Below are 17,420 nucleotides of genomic sequence, written 5' to 3'. Positions count from 1 at the left end.
CCTATCATCATGTCAAGAACAACTATTCAACATTCACACAATATCTATCATACCTTGCCTTGAACTCATTCACGGTCGTAGCACCCACAACAGACTCTGGAAGCTTATTCCACTCATTTACCACTCTCCAAGTAAAGAACCTAGCTCTAACACCCTTGTCAACCACGCTCTTGCCCAGCTTCCATGCATGGCCCCTAGTCCTCCCACCACCAGTCATATTTTCAAAAATATCTTCTGGATCAATCTTATAAAAACCCTTCAGTAATTTGAATGTCTCAATCATATCACCCCTCCTTCACCTATCGTTCAATTTCTGCAACGCACAAATCTTCAACCTATTCTCATAAGGTTCATTCCACAGACCTTCTATCATCTTGGTGACTCGTCTCTGGACCCTCTCCACTTCCTCCCCATCACAATGAAACCCTGGTGCCCATAACTGGGCACAGAAGTCCAGATGGGGTCTTATCAAGGCTCGATACAGAGGAACAACAACTTGTTCGTCTCTGCATGTTAAAGTATTTTTCAGAAGCCAACTGATTTGGTGAGCTGTTTTAGTTACTTTTGCAATGTGCCCCCTAAACTTCAACTCCCTATCCACCAACACTCCCAAATCCCTGGCCTCATCAATCTCCTGGAGTATGGTTCCACCAATGCGATATACTGCTGCTATTCTTTTCACCCCAAAGTGCATAACCTTACACTTTGCCACATTAAATTGACATCCATTTTTCCTAGCCCAGTCCTCCAAACTATCCAAATCATCCTGTAAAATTTTGACATCCTGTGCACTCACAATTGCTCTACCCAACTTTGCATCATCAGCAAACAAGTGAACACTTCCTCTCAGATCCTTTCCAATATCATTGATGAACAAATTGAAAAGCAGTGGTCCAAGAACAGAGCCCTGTGGCACTCCACTAGTCACAAGACGTCTTTTAGACTCCACTCCTTAATAAACCACTCTTTGATATCTCTCCTTCAACCACCCTCGTATCCATCTCACCAACCCTATATCTATACCCATCTGCTCCAGTTTACTGATTAGGGTTCCATGTGGTATCCTATCAAAGGCCTTGGCAAGGTCCAGTAGTATCACTGTAAACCAATTACCCCTATCCAGTTCAGCCGTCACTGTGTTATAAAACGTGAGCAAGTTACTGAGGCATGATCTACCCTTCACAAAACCATGTTGTGCCCCATACAATATCCCATTTTCATCTATCCAATCCTGTATTCTTTTCTTGACTAATTTCTCTAAGACCTTGACAATGATTCCTGATATGCTAATCGGTTGGTAATTTACAACAGCAGTCTTGGAACCACCTTTATGCAGTGGAACTATTTTCCCCTCTTTCCACCCGCTCGGGACTAACCCAGACCCAAGACTCAAATTAAACAAAATGGTCAAGGGTACTGACAATTCTTTAGCTGCTTCTCGTACAACACGAGCTGGTATACCATCCAATCCCACAGATGTATTGACATTGAGGTTATGCAATAGACTACTCACCTCCACTTCATTAACCACAATTCCCGTATAATCTACTGGTTTATTCGTTTCTGCAATGTCACCACCTGGATGATATACTCTTGCAAAGTGCTCACTCAGTAACTCAACTATCTCAACTGAATCAGTTACCTCCCTACCATCGGCATTCTTTAAAATCAATCTGCCATGTACATTTTTCCTTTTACTTGCTACATATCTAAAAAACTGTTTAGGATTCTCTTTAGCCTGCATGGCCAATGTTATTTCGTAATCCTTTTTTGCTTTTCTTACCACACTCGTCACCCTTCTGGCCTGTGCTTTATACCGTTCATGTGCCTGCCGGTCACCCTTCTCCTTAAATTCCCTCCATAGTTGTTTCTTTTTTTGCAGCTCATGTTTAATGGTGTTATTCATCCATTTAACCCCTACTTGATTTATTATTCTCCATACAGCACTCTATCCTTCATTTTGTTCATGTTCACATTCATACGTCTATTTTTCCTGTCATACCTTTTATTATTGGTTGGTTCATTCAGTCTACTTTTGTTCATGCACTCTAGCTGCTGTTTTGCTCTTTCTATCGCACTATTCAACAACGCGATCTCACTCAGTGCATCTATCTCATCTTTTTTATTCTCTGAGAAACCATTTATACTATCATTCACACTTTCTACATTCACTCTCTCACAATTTTCATGTACAACCTTGCCGTTTCTTGTCATATCCCTATTTCCTTCATTCTGAAGGTTGACAAAAATATCACTCACGATCCGAAATACACTTCAATTCCTCATTCTCCCTACATTTTCTACACACATTCAATCCTTTATTATCATCTAACCACACTCCGACCGCACTCCGCAAAGTGTACATTTCACAGCTAGTACACTGACTCGTTTCTTTTATAGTACCGTTCTTTGATAAGGATGGCGAACCTTCATTACTGGCCGCCATTTTCCTTCGCACAGTGCCATACTTATTTGCAACGTGCTTTGTCAAATTATACGTTATAACACACCAAAAACAGACGCACTAAAATACGCAAGGCAAACAAAACAAAACTACGCAATATTAAGTAATTTGTATCGATAACTGAAAATGATACTTATCTTATCTGGAGCTTGCACGAACACTACACATTACGAATTCATCTAGCGGCGACTTCCCGACATAGATTATGTTATAAAACACTTTAGTACACTAACCACGCTAATAAAGCTCCAATAATATACCAAAATTACACACTTAAGCCCATTACATTGAATCCAAAACATCAATAAATCAACAAAAATCGCAAATCTCTCAGGAGCTCTCCGATAGCACGTCCATTCACCAGCTAGCCTCGACACCGTACCTCAACCAGTGACATATTCATGTCACTGTTCCCACGATTCTCTCTTAATTGCGTTGTCATTCAGGATGGAGGTAATCCAAGTTAACCGAATTAAATATTATCCGTACTACGATGTCTTGTATTTTTCTATCGACCCCTGGGGGGGCAGATATCGACCACTGGTTTAAAATGTTGGTGAGTATCCATTCAGTGATAGTCTTAGCTATTTGTGACAGTTCTAACTGTACATCATTTTCTTTTGAAATAAACTTTAAGGCTCTATTGCGGAGCATATGAATGATGCTGTGTTTTTGTGATCGATGATGGTTTGACGAATAATGTGGATATCTTCCTGTATCTGTGGGTTTCTTATAAATGGACAGTTGGACATTGTTAACCGAGCTACAATTCACAAAAAACCACACAACATGTGGTCATGTACCGGATTCTGATTAACGCATGTGACTTCCAAACGAGAATTATCAAATGTAACGGCCTAATAGGTACTAACGCTTCTGTATTCATGTAACTTGGTGCATTTGTATTTACACCAGTACAGCCTTGATAATGCTAGACAGTAGCTAGTGAAACTGGTTGGCAATTTGTATTTTATTCATTAAATCGTATGGTCTCTTATTAATAAAGTTTTCTGTTTTAATACATTAGACCAAATATGAACAATTTAACTTCACAGACTAGTCTTTTCTCTACATTGGGAGGTCCTGTATCACAGATGCCAGACTGCCATCTGTCCTTTTGGTATGCATGTTAAAGAGTATGGAAACTATTGGCATGAGTGCTGATAGCATTACCCACTGCGAACAAAACTACATTTCTCCATGGTGCATGCACTCCATCTGCAATGTCTTTATTAACTACAGAAGTGTCATATACCCTCATCTGTCTACCTTCAATTGTTTAATGCACACAGAGCAGCCCACTCTGATTTCTTGCCCATCTATACTGATGATTCAAGATCAGAGATTTCTGTTGGCTGTGCCACTGTGTTCTCTAACATTACAAGATCTCACACAATTGCAGTAACTATACAGCAGAATTGCATGCCATTCAGCTCGCACTTGTGCATATCAAAGAAAATTTCCTACCAGAAGTGTATGATTTATACAGGCTCTTTCAGCTCTTCACAAGCTATCTCCTCTATAGTGTATAATCCTCATCCACTGCTTGAAGTGCTTCAACTCTTGCACAAAATAAAGACCTTCAATTTCGATGTTCAGTTGTTTTGGATTCCTAGCCACATTAGAGAAAACGACATCTCAGATACAGCTGCTAGATCAGCTCATACTTTCTCGGCTTACTGTTTGTTGGTATCTTATACTGACTACACACCGGTTATAAAATAAGATATTTCACATATTACTCATGGCAGGAAGCACTGACAAATTACATAAGATTAAGCATTGGCAGTCTAGTCAACATTGGAACAGAAGAGAGGAAATTGTTCTTGCTAGGCTCTGCAGAAGTCGCAGTCATCTCACACATTCTTATTTACTGAGGGCTGATGACCACCTATGTATGGGAAATGTAACACCCACCTTACTATTAGTCATTCTGGTGGAGTGCAAGCACTTCACACAAGGGAGAAATTACATTTTTACTTATCTGGCCAAGCCCTATATACTCATCCAGATGTTATCAGAAACAGACAGATTGCATAACGTTTTGCATAATGCAATCTGTCTGTTTGCATAGATTTTTTAAAAAAATGTTAATTTATTCAAAGACATTTGATTATGGATTTGTATATGTAGATACCACGTTGTAAATTGTAAACTTTGTATATATATTTTATACTAGTCACTATTTTGTCTCCTTGTAACTATTTATTTACCTATCAACACCCTTTGTACTGCTCTAACTTTTGTCCTGGCATAGTATGATCTTTGCTGCCCATAAAAACCCCAAATTAATCAACAGGCTATTTGGGAAGATGATGAATGCTTTGACATAGAAATCGCCGTTGATACATTGTCTTCTGATGAGATAGAGGAAATACTGATTTTTTGTTAAGGCACTTAATGTGTACTGATTGCCACAGCTCTCTCTCTAAATTTATGGGGGTGCTCATTGCTTATAGGAGTGTCCATTGTGAAATGGACACTCCCATAAGCAATGAGCTTTAATAAATAATTTGGCTGCTACTTTTTTGTTTCTACATAGCTAATCCAATATCCAAGTTTTTTTTTATCATGATTCCAAATTTTAATTTTCACTTATATTGTTTCTGATTTTTTCTGTTTTGCATTTGTAGCAGTGGAAATTTATGATTCCTTCAAACACTTAGCATACTCTTTGTTTTCACTTCCTGTTTTGGCAATGACTTTGCATAATTTGCATAATATCCCACCATGGGCATGGATGTTTATGAATGTCTGTGAAAATATTAGTGGTGGGCAGTGGCGTTGGTGTGGATGATGATGGTAGTTCATAGTAGTTGATGGATTGAGTGGTGGAGACAGAGTTGTAGAGTAGGTGCCTTCCCTCGATGAGCCCTTAGACTCCCTGGAGGTGTCATGTAATAATAATAATGAATCATATAAGATTATCTCAATTATCTAACCCTTGGATTTACATGTTCTTATACATGAATTCACATTAAAAAAAAAAAAAAAAGGCTACGAAGCATAAAATTACCACCACTATGATTAGTACTGTGATTCTGGCTTGAACCATCATTTAATCAGCAGTAAAGAAGTTAAGACAATAGTACATGTGACTTATTGCCTAGCTGATTTTATTATTATTATTTTATTTTTTTCTGCAGGCATACAAAAGCCTGTGCATGATTGAATCAAATGTATTTGAAACTGGAATTTTTTGAAAAATGGTACTCTTGTATGTTCCTTATTGTTGCTGTGCCAGTTTTAATAAAAAGATTGATACTTTCTATTTTAGTTCGTACTCTGACACATACTCATTTCACACCATTAACATTTTCTTTCCAAATTTTCACCTGTGTAATTTGTAAGTGTAGGTGTTTCCTTTATTTCTGTTGTATTCTTATGAAAGCTGCTTCATCAGTACATTTTCAGAATTGATGAAACTTGGAAATGGTAGCAATCTGTTTTTGTAATTTAGCTGCATCAGCATGCCTAAATGTAATTAAGTAACATTTTAATTTTTTTTTTTAATTTGCAGAGTGAAAAGTCACTTTTGTGGGATTCTATTAAAAGTGAACTTGAAGAGAAGATACGGCGGCTTGAAGAAGATAGGAATAGTGTGGATATTACTTCTGGTAAGGCATTATTATTATGATTTTGTTTTTAATGAATGCATATACCATTTTAATTCCTTAATAGCTGAGATATATCATGTCTTTTCTTTCTTGTTATGATAGTTATCTGTCACAGCCAAGTAAATGGCAGAATGTATTTCAATCCTTAGTTTGAAACTATTTTATGATCTTAGAAAGAATGAAAGAGAAAAGAATGATGAGTACATCATGAACTCATCCTTTGAATCCCATTCAAACTTGATGCACCTGAAAGTGTTCAGATATAGATGATTTTCATTGCCTTGTGAGATCACCACTTCATGTAGTGGAAAGCTGAAGTGGCTTGAACAAGTTCCATGTTTGGTCTCTAGAAGAAAGTTTCTTGATATCTAACCTTTATCCTACCCACAATATCAGTGTAGTAAAGCTTTACAAGCTTTCCTGGGTGGGATTAACATTAAAATAAAAAAAAAATTAAAACATGAACATAAACATAATGAATAAATATGGCAGTCTAATATCAGTGGCCTCGGCTCCAATATTAATAATGTCCACTACCATCTCCATTCTACCAAATCCCACTTGCACTTTTTGTCAGAAACTCAAATTTCACCTCTTCCTAGCATTATTTATCTCCACTTTCCAAATTATGCACTCTTTAACTCTTTTCAATCCAAGGGTGGCATCTGTGCATATATCCTCTCTGATATACCTTGTCAGAGATGACCTAACCTGGAATCGCCCAATTTTGACCTTCTTGTTTGAAAATCTCCCTTCCCCACTCAGTTCATTTGCTGTCTCTATCACTCCTCTAATGCCACTAACAACTCTGAGCTCTTTAATTTCCTCTCCTTAAAAATTGATTTTCTCCAGTTCCACTTCCCTAAAAGCAAAATCATCCTCCTAGGAGATTTTAATATCCACAGCACCAACTGGCTTTCCTCCTCCAGTAGTACAGATCTAGGGCAGAGATGCTGAAACATTCACCATCAACAACAACCGTACACAAATTGTTCAAATGCCAACCAGAATACCAAATAACCTGAACCACTCCCCAAACACCCTAGATTCCTTCCAAATACAAAGTGAATGTAGTGGACTCCCTAGGTAATTCTGACTACAATCTAGTTAACTTCCTCAAAATGTTTGACTCAATACAGAGGAGCAGTTAATAATCCAGCTTGCTCCTTCCACTTTCAGACAGGCATTTGTTTTCTGAAATGTGTATTCTATAAATATTTCCATGGCAAATGTTCATCAAAAATCGCATCAATAATTCCCCCACTCAGCACTAAGTCCATTGGAACATGTGCAACTGTTGCCCAACATCCCTTCACAGTACACCTTGAAACTCCACAGAACAAGTTTCTTTACCTCCTCCTTCATCCCTGCTACTGCTGTATTGTGGAACAGCCTTCCCCCTTATGTGTTTAAGGAATACAATATACTGACATTTTAAATCAAATTTAAACAAGTTTCTCCTTTCTCAACCCACTGTCCCATGCATAGTACTAATGTACTATAGACTGATTAACCAATCTCTTGTATATGGGCTCAACATTAAAGAGGGGGAAAAAAAGGTCTGTTATACAATTTCTTAATAATGGAATTTCATATGTATATCATAAAATGTGTGTATAAATTTTAAGAAAATCTCAGACATCCAGTTTACTCAAATATGATCATCTGGAGCAGTTTTATTGTATTTAAATGGATAAATATCACACAATAAATGCTAAATGTTGCAGAACGAATCTAATAGTAATGATAATTGAATTTTTCATTATTGTTTGCGATTTTCATCTTAATACATCCACAGGCTATTAGAAACTTTCATTCTGACAAATTATGATATTGAATTTTGAAAATATTTCATGTCGCTCCCAAATCAGATATTAAAAATGTGCAAAGCTTATTAACAGGAAAGGAGCTTTCCTTACATAGCAGAATAGTAGACATTTTAAAACAGGCTAATACATATAAATTACCAAAAACAAGGTAGTTATAAAATTCTGTTTTATACATCAAGAGGGTGTAGTTTTATAACATACCTATTTTTTTGTTTTTTTCTGAGGTGAAGAAGATGTCATTGTTATATTTGGTATAGAATCTGATAGTGGCGCTGAAAAACGGTATTAAATTTTAAATAACAAAAAATAGAAAAAATGAAATGGCAAGAATGAAACACAAATAAATGAAAATGATTAAAAAACAACAATGATTTTCAGAAATTATGGATTTAAAAAGAACAGGAGAGAAATGTTTAAAAAATAAAAAACCTGTAAGAATGCATTAAAACCCAGTAGTATGATGGAGTGCTGGCTGTTTCAGAGAAATCATAATTAGCTAGATGATGATGATAACTCTATTTATTTTTATAGCTCTACACACATGAGAAGTCCCAAGACATGACACGATAGTGCTGTTTATAATTAAACAGAAATATATATTGATCTTTAATTAACCAGTGATTTATAAACATACAATGCCAACAAGTTTCGCCAACGGAGCTGTTCGGCTTCTTCAGGGCTTATAATGGTAAGAGAAAACTCAAAGTGGCTAGTACAGAGAAAATGGAGTAACACTGTCGTATAAATTAAAAATTAAAACAGACGTGTAACATCACACACGTGGAGCATGTTGTATTAGTGACTGTTGTGTGAGCATGCTCTGTAATTTGAGCAAAATTAAATTCTGGCAGACTGAGCAGTCTTATTAAGATTTTCCCATATGTCAGCTATTATCATTCCCTGGTTTCTGTTAAGATTTTCTTGAGAATGGAGGACTACTACGGCTTTTTAAATTTCTACAACAGATGTCTTCTTCTAGATAAGAGATAAGGCATGGAGCTGCTGTCCCAATCAATGGTTTGGTTTGTAATCGCGAAATGATGACTAGACCTGAATTATCTGTTCTGTTATTAACATCTCCTATATGTTCTTTTTTTGGATTTAGAGGCTTCTTGACGTCTGTCCTATATCGTTTTGACCACAAGCACATGGGATGTTGTACACTCCAGTGTGTTTGAAGAAAGCATTAATGTCTTTTGGAATCTTAAAATGTGATGGACAGTCTTGACCAGTTTGAATGCAACTCTGATGTTGAAATGCTTAAGAAGTTTTGCGATCTTTCTCGACACTGTACCTACATAAGGAATAACTATGGAAGATCTGTATTGAGTGATGGTAGATTGTTGTTGTTGTTGTTGTGGGGGGTTGCTATGAAGGATCTTGTTGATTAAATTCCTTGGATAGCCATTTTTTATTAATGTCTCTGATATATGAGTAAGTTCATCATGGAGTTCTTTTTCTTCTGAGATGAAGTTGGTGGCTCTATTTTTGAGCATATGTATTATGCTGAACTTCTGGAAAATATGGTGAATTGATTTGAAATGAAGGTAGCATCCAGTGTGTGTGTGTGTGTGTGTGTGTGTGTGTGTGTGTGTGTGTGTGTTGGTTTGTGGTATACTGTTAGCTTGATATGTCCATCTGCTAGTTTCTTGATTAGGGTATCCAGAAATGGTAGTTGATTATCTTTTTCCAGTTCCAAAGTGAATTGTATTTTTTGATGGAAAGAATTAATTTTGGTTAATTAATTTTTTTTAATTTTGGCGAAACTTGTTGGCACTGTATGTTTATAAATCACTGGTCAAGTAAAGATCAATATATATTTCAGTTTAATTATCTAATTGAGTGACCAAATATAGCTCAACAATGAACACTGATGTTTATAGTTAAGTGGGTAAAGAGAAAAAAGGAATTTGATGATTTTTTCTTGAATAACTGAGGATATCATTGGGGAAAATTGTATGGGCAAGACTGTTCCAAAAGGGGTGTAGGGAATGAAGAAGGATGAGAAGTTGGTTCCATAAGTTTGCAGCTGAACTGTATTGGGTGTGGACCAGCAGCTGCTTATGTTCACACATGATTAAAGGAAAGTAGAGGGATGATAGTGGCCATTTCAATGGAGCAATGTTCATATAAATACTTATAGAAAAGACATAATGCAACAACTGAATCCCTATGGAAATATGACCAAAGGGAGTCACTGAGAGAGAGAGAGAGAGAGAGAGAGAGAGATCATGAATTAAGCTAATAACTCTCTGAGGGAGCTGCACCACTCAAAATGTGGGTAAAGTATTCTAAGCTTAAACTGATTTGAGATATATGAGGTGTCAGGAGAGTTGTATTGTTTAGAACCAAAAAAGAATATCAAGCTTTTTTTGAAGGCTGAAGGACATGGACGTGCCGTGTTTGTGCCAGGATAGGCTAGTTGGCATAATCAGCCCAAGAAGAAACAGTTGATCATGGTTACTGAACTAGGATCTGTTTTTTCAAACTGATATCTGAAGTGAAGGAGAGTGGAGCATTGTTTTTTTTTTTTTCCTCCTTGGGAAAAGAGACAGAATTGCATTTTGGTGGCGTTAAAGCTCACCAGGTTATCCTAATCCCACTTGTGAATAACAAGAGGATTGGAATTTTAAGGCATTAGTTATAGAGAATCTCAAAGCTTTGAGAATGAAAAGAGGAATGCAGTGTATTGAAGATGATCTGTAAGTTTGGATTGGTTATATACATTAGTATTAAGCTTTCTTGTGTTTATGCATTCATATATTGTTTTTCATAAGTGCCACTTAAAATGTGGATAGTTGCAGAATTATTGTATTATATTATTATATTAACTCCTCTAGAAAGGCCAAAGATCCCTTCTAGGTCACTTACCAACCATCTTCTTGAAAACATTCAATGAAGATGCACTCACAACACCAGGGTAGCCTGTTCTGCACATTTATTACATGCTACAAGAAGAACCTTGACCTTGCATGCTTCCTAACCATACCCTTATTAAATTTCACTTAGCTTCTTGGAATCGTCCCAGGTTGTTTTTCATCTGCCATAAACTGCAAAATGTCACTTAACTGTAAGAGTACCTCCCTACATCACCAATTGTATGTTTCCATCATATCTCTTTCCCTCCATCTATTTCTCAAACTTTGAACACTTTCACAGTTCAGATATTATAATCATGGTTATCCTGTATTGGATTTTTTTGACTCTCCATTTCCATGGAACCCAGGTGGCTGTTTCTAAGCATAGTAATCGCGATGTGACTTATCAAAGCAACAACAGTAACCTGTAAGAAAATGCTTCATTTTTCTTACAATGTAGTGTTCTCTTCACTATTGTAGATATCTAGTGTGAGAACTTAACCACCTTGTGGCAATGTTGCAATTGAACTTCAACCCTGTGTTCTGCCATCCCCTCCAATGTCTAATAACTTCATTGCAACAAATTCCAGTTGATGTAATACTTTGTCAGTTCTTTAGACTGAAGACAATACAGGCAACTTTGAAGTGATGTTGATTATCTTGTGCTCATGGAACTAGCCTGTTAATATCATTTTGCAGAAATTCATTATCAGCTATGTCTATTATCATCCTACTTTGCAGAATCAGCAAATAACTGAATATTACTCTCAAAACCATTGTCAACATCATTAGCATACAAATTAAAACACTTAAACAAGTTATAAAAGTTAGATGTATAGCAGTGTACTATCAAACCCCCCCTTCTCTTTAACTCAGCTGTTTTATAAAGGAACAAAGTGCTATCTGCACCTCTGAATGTGGATCCTAAACCAGTCTCTTTAGTACCTTAATGATCACTCCAGAGATACTGATTGCCTATAATTGGTTTCCTCAGTCATAGCTCCACTCGTATATAATGAAATTATCTTGCTATCTTTTCACTCATTAAGAATGTTTGCTAGTGCTGAGACTCATCTAAGTCAGAAGAATTGCTAATCTTGCATGCTCCTTCAGTTCCCATGATGATATCACATCTGGTCATATTGCTGTTTATTATTATTGAGAGCTTCATTTGCAATCAGCAAATCAAGCTGTATTTGCCTGTCATATTCACTGGGTTTATTCTTCCTTTTGTTTGCCACATAGCAAAAAAATTACCTTGATTTCCTTTAACCTGTTCATATTACTTTTCATCATTAATTTGCCATTCTTACTTCACTATGGCTATCACTTTCTTAGCATGCTTTTTCATATTGCTGATGGCCTGGCTACCACCCTTATTCTGATATTGGTTCAGAACATTTTATGCAGTTTTCATTTAAAGTGTATTCATCCTCCCATATATTTTATTTTTCTGACTATGGATGGAGAATATTCCCTGTCTCTGCTCTCACTGCACTGTAAGTTGGACACCATTTCTTCTGCACTGCACATTTAATCTTTTACATTCACAGCTCTGTCTCTGCTCACTGTCTTGACGCTTTCTCTTATTTTATCAGAAACTCTTTTGTTACTGTTGTCATCATCATCAGACCTTCTGAGTAAAAGACTCATCGTAGGAGGTCCAGCTGTCATACTTTGCCTTAAACTCATTCATTACATTTTCAGGTAATGCATTCCCGTCACCCATCATTCTCTATGCAAAAAACCTACTTCTTATCTCCCCGTTCACACCCTTCTTCAGCATCCAGAGATGAAGAAGTTGCCTTGTTTTCTCCTTCTCCATTTTACCCCATTCTGTGAAAAACTTCTTCCATATTGATTTAGTAATAACTTCTTACCCAGCTTATATGTCTCAGTTATATCCCTGCTTTTTCCTCCTATCTGCTATACTCTTTAAATCACATTTCCCCAATCTTTCTTCATACCCATAGATTTTAGAGATCGGAAACTACTTTCATCCCCTTAAAAATCAGATGACCAAATTTACACAATAATCCATGTATGGCCTGATCATGGTCTTATACAATGGAACCATAATCTTTGCACACCTGTACATGCCAGTGTTTTCTGCATCATTTTTCATAATTTATTGTGATGTCCTCATTTTAGTAATGTGTCCTCTAACTTTCAGATCCTTATTTACTCTTATCTCCTCCATCTTCTCTAAGATATCTCACCAATTGTATAAGCTGCATCTCATATTTGCTCCCCAAATTTAAAAACCTTATACTTTGTTACATTAAAATTGTAACCTCACTCACACAATCTACTCAAGTTGTCTTCTTGTAAAACCACAATATGTTCTCTACTCCTCATAGTTCTTCCCAACTTTGCAAAACAACTACAAAAACAGAACTGCGCATAACAACTCAAACAACCTTGTCCATTATCATTAACATACAAGTTAAACAGCAAGGGGCTCCAAAACAGACTATTGTAGCATTATTAGTTACTTCCCTCTTCCAGGAAATATTGTTTCCTCATTCATGATTTGCTGACTGGTTGAGGCAGGCAATCTCTAATTCTTTGCACTAATCTGTTATCCAACTCCATCTGTTCTATTGTAGTTTAATTACCAACTTGTCATGTGGCAGTGTATCAAATTCATTTGCAAAATTTGAGAAATATACAACTGTATATGCATCTTTGTTCATTACATTCATCACCTTGTTATAGTGAGTGGATTACTAAAGCACAATCTCCCTTTGGCAAACCTATGCTATCTGTCAAAGAGAATGCTGTTACAATCAACTTAATTCTGGATCTTGACTTTCACATTTTCTCCACACAGATTGGTTATTTTGAAGCCTTAATCTTATCACCTCCTTTATAGAACATTTCACCTTTTTCAGTCCTTTAGAACTTGGCCCATTGTAAGAAACAAGTACATCAAGATAATTGTTTGCTCATTTCAAAATTACCTCAAAACATGGGGGTGATATATCAAGTCCTGTCACATTGACATCAAGTTCACTCAATTCCTGTATATCTCCTGCTTGCTCATCAATCAAGTCCCTCCTCTCAGCTACTCACTGTCCTCACAATGATGAAATAGCTTTATGAATTGCTCATTTAATATTTCAATTATATCTTCTGCAATGGTTATCAATTTCACCAATCTTACCTTCCTTCCATAATTATTTTTCACTTGTTTTCTAATTGTTGTTCATACTGCACTTTGTTATTCTTACCGAGTGAGTTTCCTATCTGTCTTGTTCTTTGTATTCCTCATACAATTTACTATTATCACTCATCTTATGCTAACTCCATAATACCTCCTTCTTCTTCCAGATTGCATGCTGCTAACCTCTTTATTCATCTGTTTCAGTCTACTTTATTTAGCATTCCTGATCCTTGGAATACATTCAGGCATTGCTTCTGCTAGATAGAAAGCAGCATTAATTTTCTTTTCACCTAATTCCTCATTCCAAGATATAGTTGCATCTCCTGATCTTTTTACAAAAAAAGCATGAGCCTTGTAGTTCAGTGTGTGTGTGTGTGTGTGTGTGTGTGTGTGTATATATATATATATATATTGTTTTCTCACACAAGTCCTCATAAAATTTGACCATGAAGTGATCACTTCAGGGGTTGAATTTTGTCTTCTCTTGTAGCATATTTATCTCATGTCATTTGTTCCAACCAGCACAATCATATTTCTACTTAGTCTGTTTGCATATGCCTTGATCACATCACAAATCTTTGTACCAAATATTCTTTTGTTATTCCATCATCTATTGCTAACAATGGAATCACCATATACACTTTCACTTGTTTCAGTTTTATGTTTTGTTTTCTTTCCTTTGTTACTTTTCCTTGTTACTTACCAGGTGCTTTTCCAATCTCTCCATCTCCTATTTGATATTGTGAAGTGCTCATCAGTGCTGAAATTTCTAGCACTGTACCAAAATCTTTTGTATACCATTAGTATTACTTTCATATCAGTTTTTTCACACTGTCTTGCTTTTTCAAACTTCTGTCACTGTTTTGCGCTTAAATACCTCTGTTCATGCTTGCATTCTTTCTTGCACTTTTCTCTGCTTGCCATGTCATATCATTCAGTCCCTTGTATTTCTGCTTGCATTCAACATCTCATGTTTCTGAATCTTTCTGATCAGTACACATTTCTGACATTCCGGCATCAGTTTAACTTTGTGTGTCTTTATAAGGACACTTCTCATAATTGTTGGTAGAAAGGGATGTGAAAGAGATATGTTATTTTATATTTCACGGTTAAGGTTGCAAGGATTTTCACTATTGATGTAGATTTGAAACTTAACTTGCTTTTCTTTCATCACTCTTACTAGCTTTTCTTCATCACTTACATAAGCTCAGAATACCAAAGGTTAAATTATTATAGAAAGGTATGCATGAATTCTTTTAAAGTTTTATATATCAACTACCAGCTGGTTTTCCTGTCTACTTTTGCATTTGAGCTAATCTTATGATATTCTTACAATCACTGATGAAAAGTCAGAAAGCTGTGAAATGATGCAGCCATTCTACAGAAACACTCAACATTATTATAATTAAATCATAACTTTTGCCATAAGAGGAGGAAAAATTTTGCTTTCAGGTTTAGTGACATATTAGAGAAACTTACTGTGGAGTGAAACCTAGTAGTGTCCAAGCCAGTGTGACATTTGTTTTTCTGATAGTTTTTTCCCCCGTCTGGTTGATTAAAAGGGCTTTTAGACATGTCAGTGTAATATATTTACATCAAGGGGGGTCCGCCCTCCTGGCGCCTACGATGTCCCCCCCCCGAGTTCCGGGCTGGTTCTCCTTGAATTCTGATGTGAATTTTGAAGACTCGACACTCAGGCTAGCCCCTGAGTTTCAAAACATTTCAAATAACTTGACAAAAAAGGCTTATTTTATATTATAGAGTATAGTAAAAAAGGCTTATTTTATATTATAGAGTGTGTGTGTATATATATATATATATATATATATATATATATTCTATGCACTATCCACAGTTTCAGGTAACCGTGGAATGTCATGGAATGTATCCCCTGCATATAGGAGGGGGCGGGGACTACTGTAGTGTATCAGGCATTCATCTTCCATGGAGATGATGCTCACAGTTGAGTCAACCATCTCTCATTTTCCATTTCTTTTGACCCAGCAGGTAGAAATGATAAAGCATTTGCCAATATTGATAATAGAAGTTTTCTCTTACTTACTAGAATATTACATAATTTTGATTGCTTTCTTTCTTGCCAAGCATATCGATTTCAGTTGTCCTTTTTATTAGAAGAAAATTGCAAAATGTTCCGAGATTTGAAGCACTGCTTATACAGTTGCTCTGATTTCCATTATTGTTTTTCATTATAGGAAATCACACACTATCACTCATTGGGAATTTAGTGTTTAGGTCATACTCCAAGCCAGTCATCTGTATGAGCGATGACACTGATGGTAAGCTAACATCTACTAGTTTGTCAGACTTGAGTTAGCAGACACTCTTCTTAATTTCTTTTCTTCTTTACTTTGGTTGGTCTCTTTTATCTAATTATGCTAATTACATCACAGATATTGAAAACTTTTATTGACTCTAAACTTTTGTTCTGTATTAGGAAGTTGAAGACCAAAATTCTGAATTCTGTTTTCTACTTTTGTGAAGGTTTGCAACACTTCTTAAAAATGTCAGTTATCAAAGAACAGCCATAATGGTAATTAAAGTAATGATAATTATTACACTTCAACATATAGACATTCACCAAGGGTAAAGGCCAAAAGTATCCTTATGCTGAGTTAGCAGTTTATTGTATTATTGGTTTTTCATTTTAATTACTTCTATGATATTTACTATTGAGATTCTGTAATGATAGCATTCTTTTTTCATTAGCTTATTATTTTTAAGAGATGGGCCTTTGATTAATCACCCAAATGGCCACTTTGATAAAATATATCAAAAATACGCACTTTGTATCCATATTATTTCTATAATATCCAAAGGTTATTTTGCCTTCAATGGACACTTTGAATCCATGCAGTTATGGATGTGTATACATATCAAGTCCAGTATGGTGGTTAATTAGAAGCATTGCATTTATTTCATAAACACTATTTTTTCACTATTTTATACAGTTCTTTGCATTTTTAATAATTTTTTAAATATCTTAATTTTTATAAAATATTTTTTTTTAATGATATGACTTTTTTCCAGATCTATGGAATGAACAAGTCAATTGTAGAAAAAATAAGAGGAAAATGGATCCTTTAAATCCTGACAGAAGAAAAAAGCCTGTTACAGTGTCAGATATCCTTATTATTTGTTATAATGTTTTGTATTCTTCTAAGTTAATGAAAACTAAAATTTAAGCTGTTGTACATACTGAGATTCAGTATGCACAATAGTTTAAATTAAATACATACTGAGATTCAGTATGTATCATATGTATGAGATTTGGATAATTTTCTTATGCCGTGCCATCAAAGTATTGTCTTCTTCTGTGAGGCTTTTATCATCCTTACAACTATTTTGCCAATTGTTTTAGCTTTTAAAAGAAAATGTGTGTTGTTTCAGGGTAGAAATCAAAACATCATTTTAGGGTTAAAAAAAAAAAAAAAAAAACTCCTTATATTTCATTATAACACAAATGAA

At 35.6% G+C, this 17,420-nt stretch overlaps 1 protein-coding gene across 1 annotated transcript in view; it reads left to right on the top strand.

The window, feature by feature from the left end:
- Brms1 (breast cancer metastasis-suppressor 1-like protein) overlaps positions 1-17,137 on the top strand; it is a 113,276-nt gene extending 96,139 nt beyond the window's left edge. The window contains exons 5-6 of the mRNA XM_090398704.1: positions 5,985-6,081; positions 16,983-17,137. Coding sequence (XP_090254830.1) covers positions 5,985-6,081; positions 16,983-17,137 — 252 coding nt within the window. The remainder of the gene's footprint in view (positions 1-5,984; positions 6,082-16,982) is intronic.
- Positions 17,138-17,420: the final 283 nt, after the last annotated feature.

Source organism: Typopeltis vanoorti, chromosome 10 (assembly GCF_054136105.1).
Source record: "Typopeltis vanoorti isolate ZY-2024b chromosome 10, IOZ_Tvanoo_1.0, whole genome shotgun sequence".
Classification (NCBI taxonomy): domain Eukaryota; kingdom Metazoa; phylum Arthropoda; class Arachnida; order Uropygi; family Thelyphonidae; genus Typopeltis; species Typopeltis vanoorti.
The sequence above is the reverse complement of the archived record's forward strand: the minus strand, read 5'-3'. Positions and strand labels throughout refer to the sequence as shown.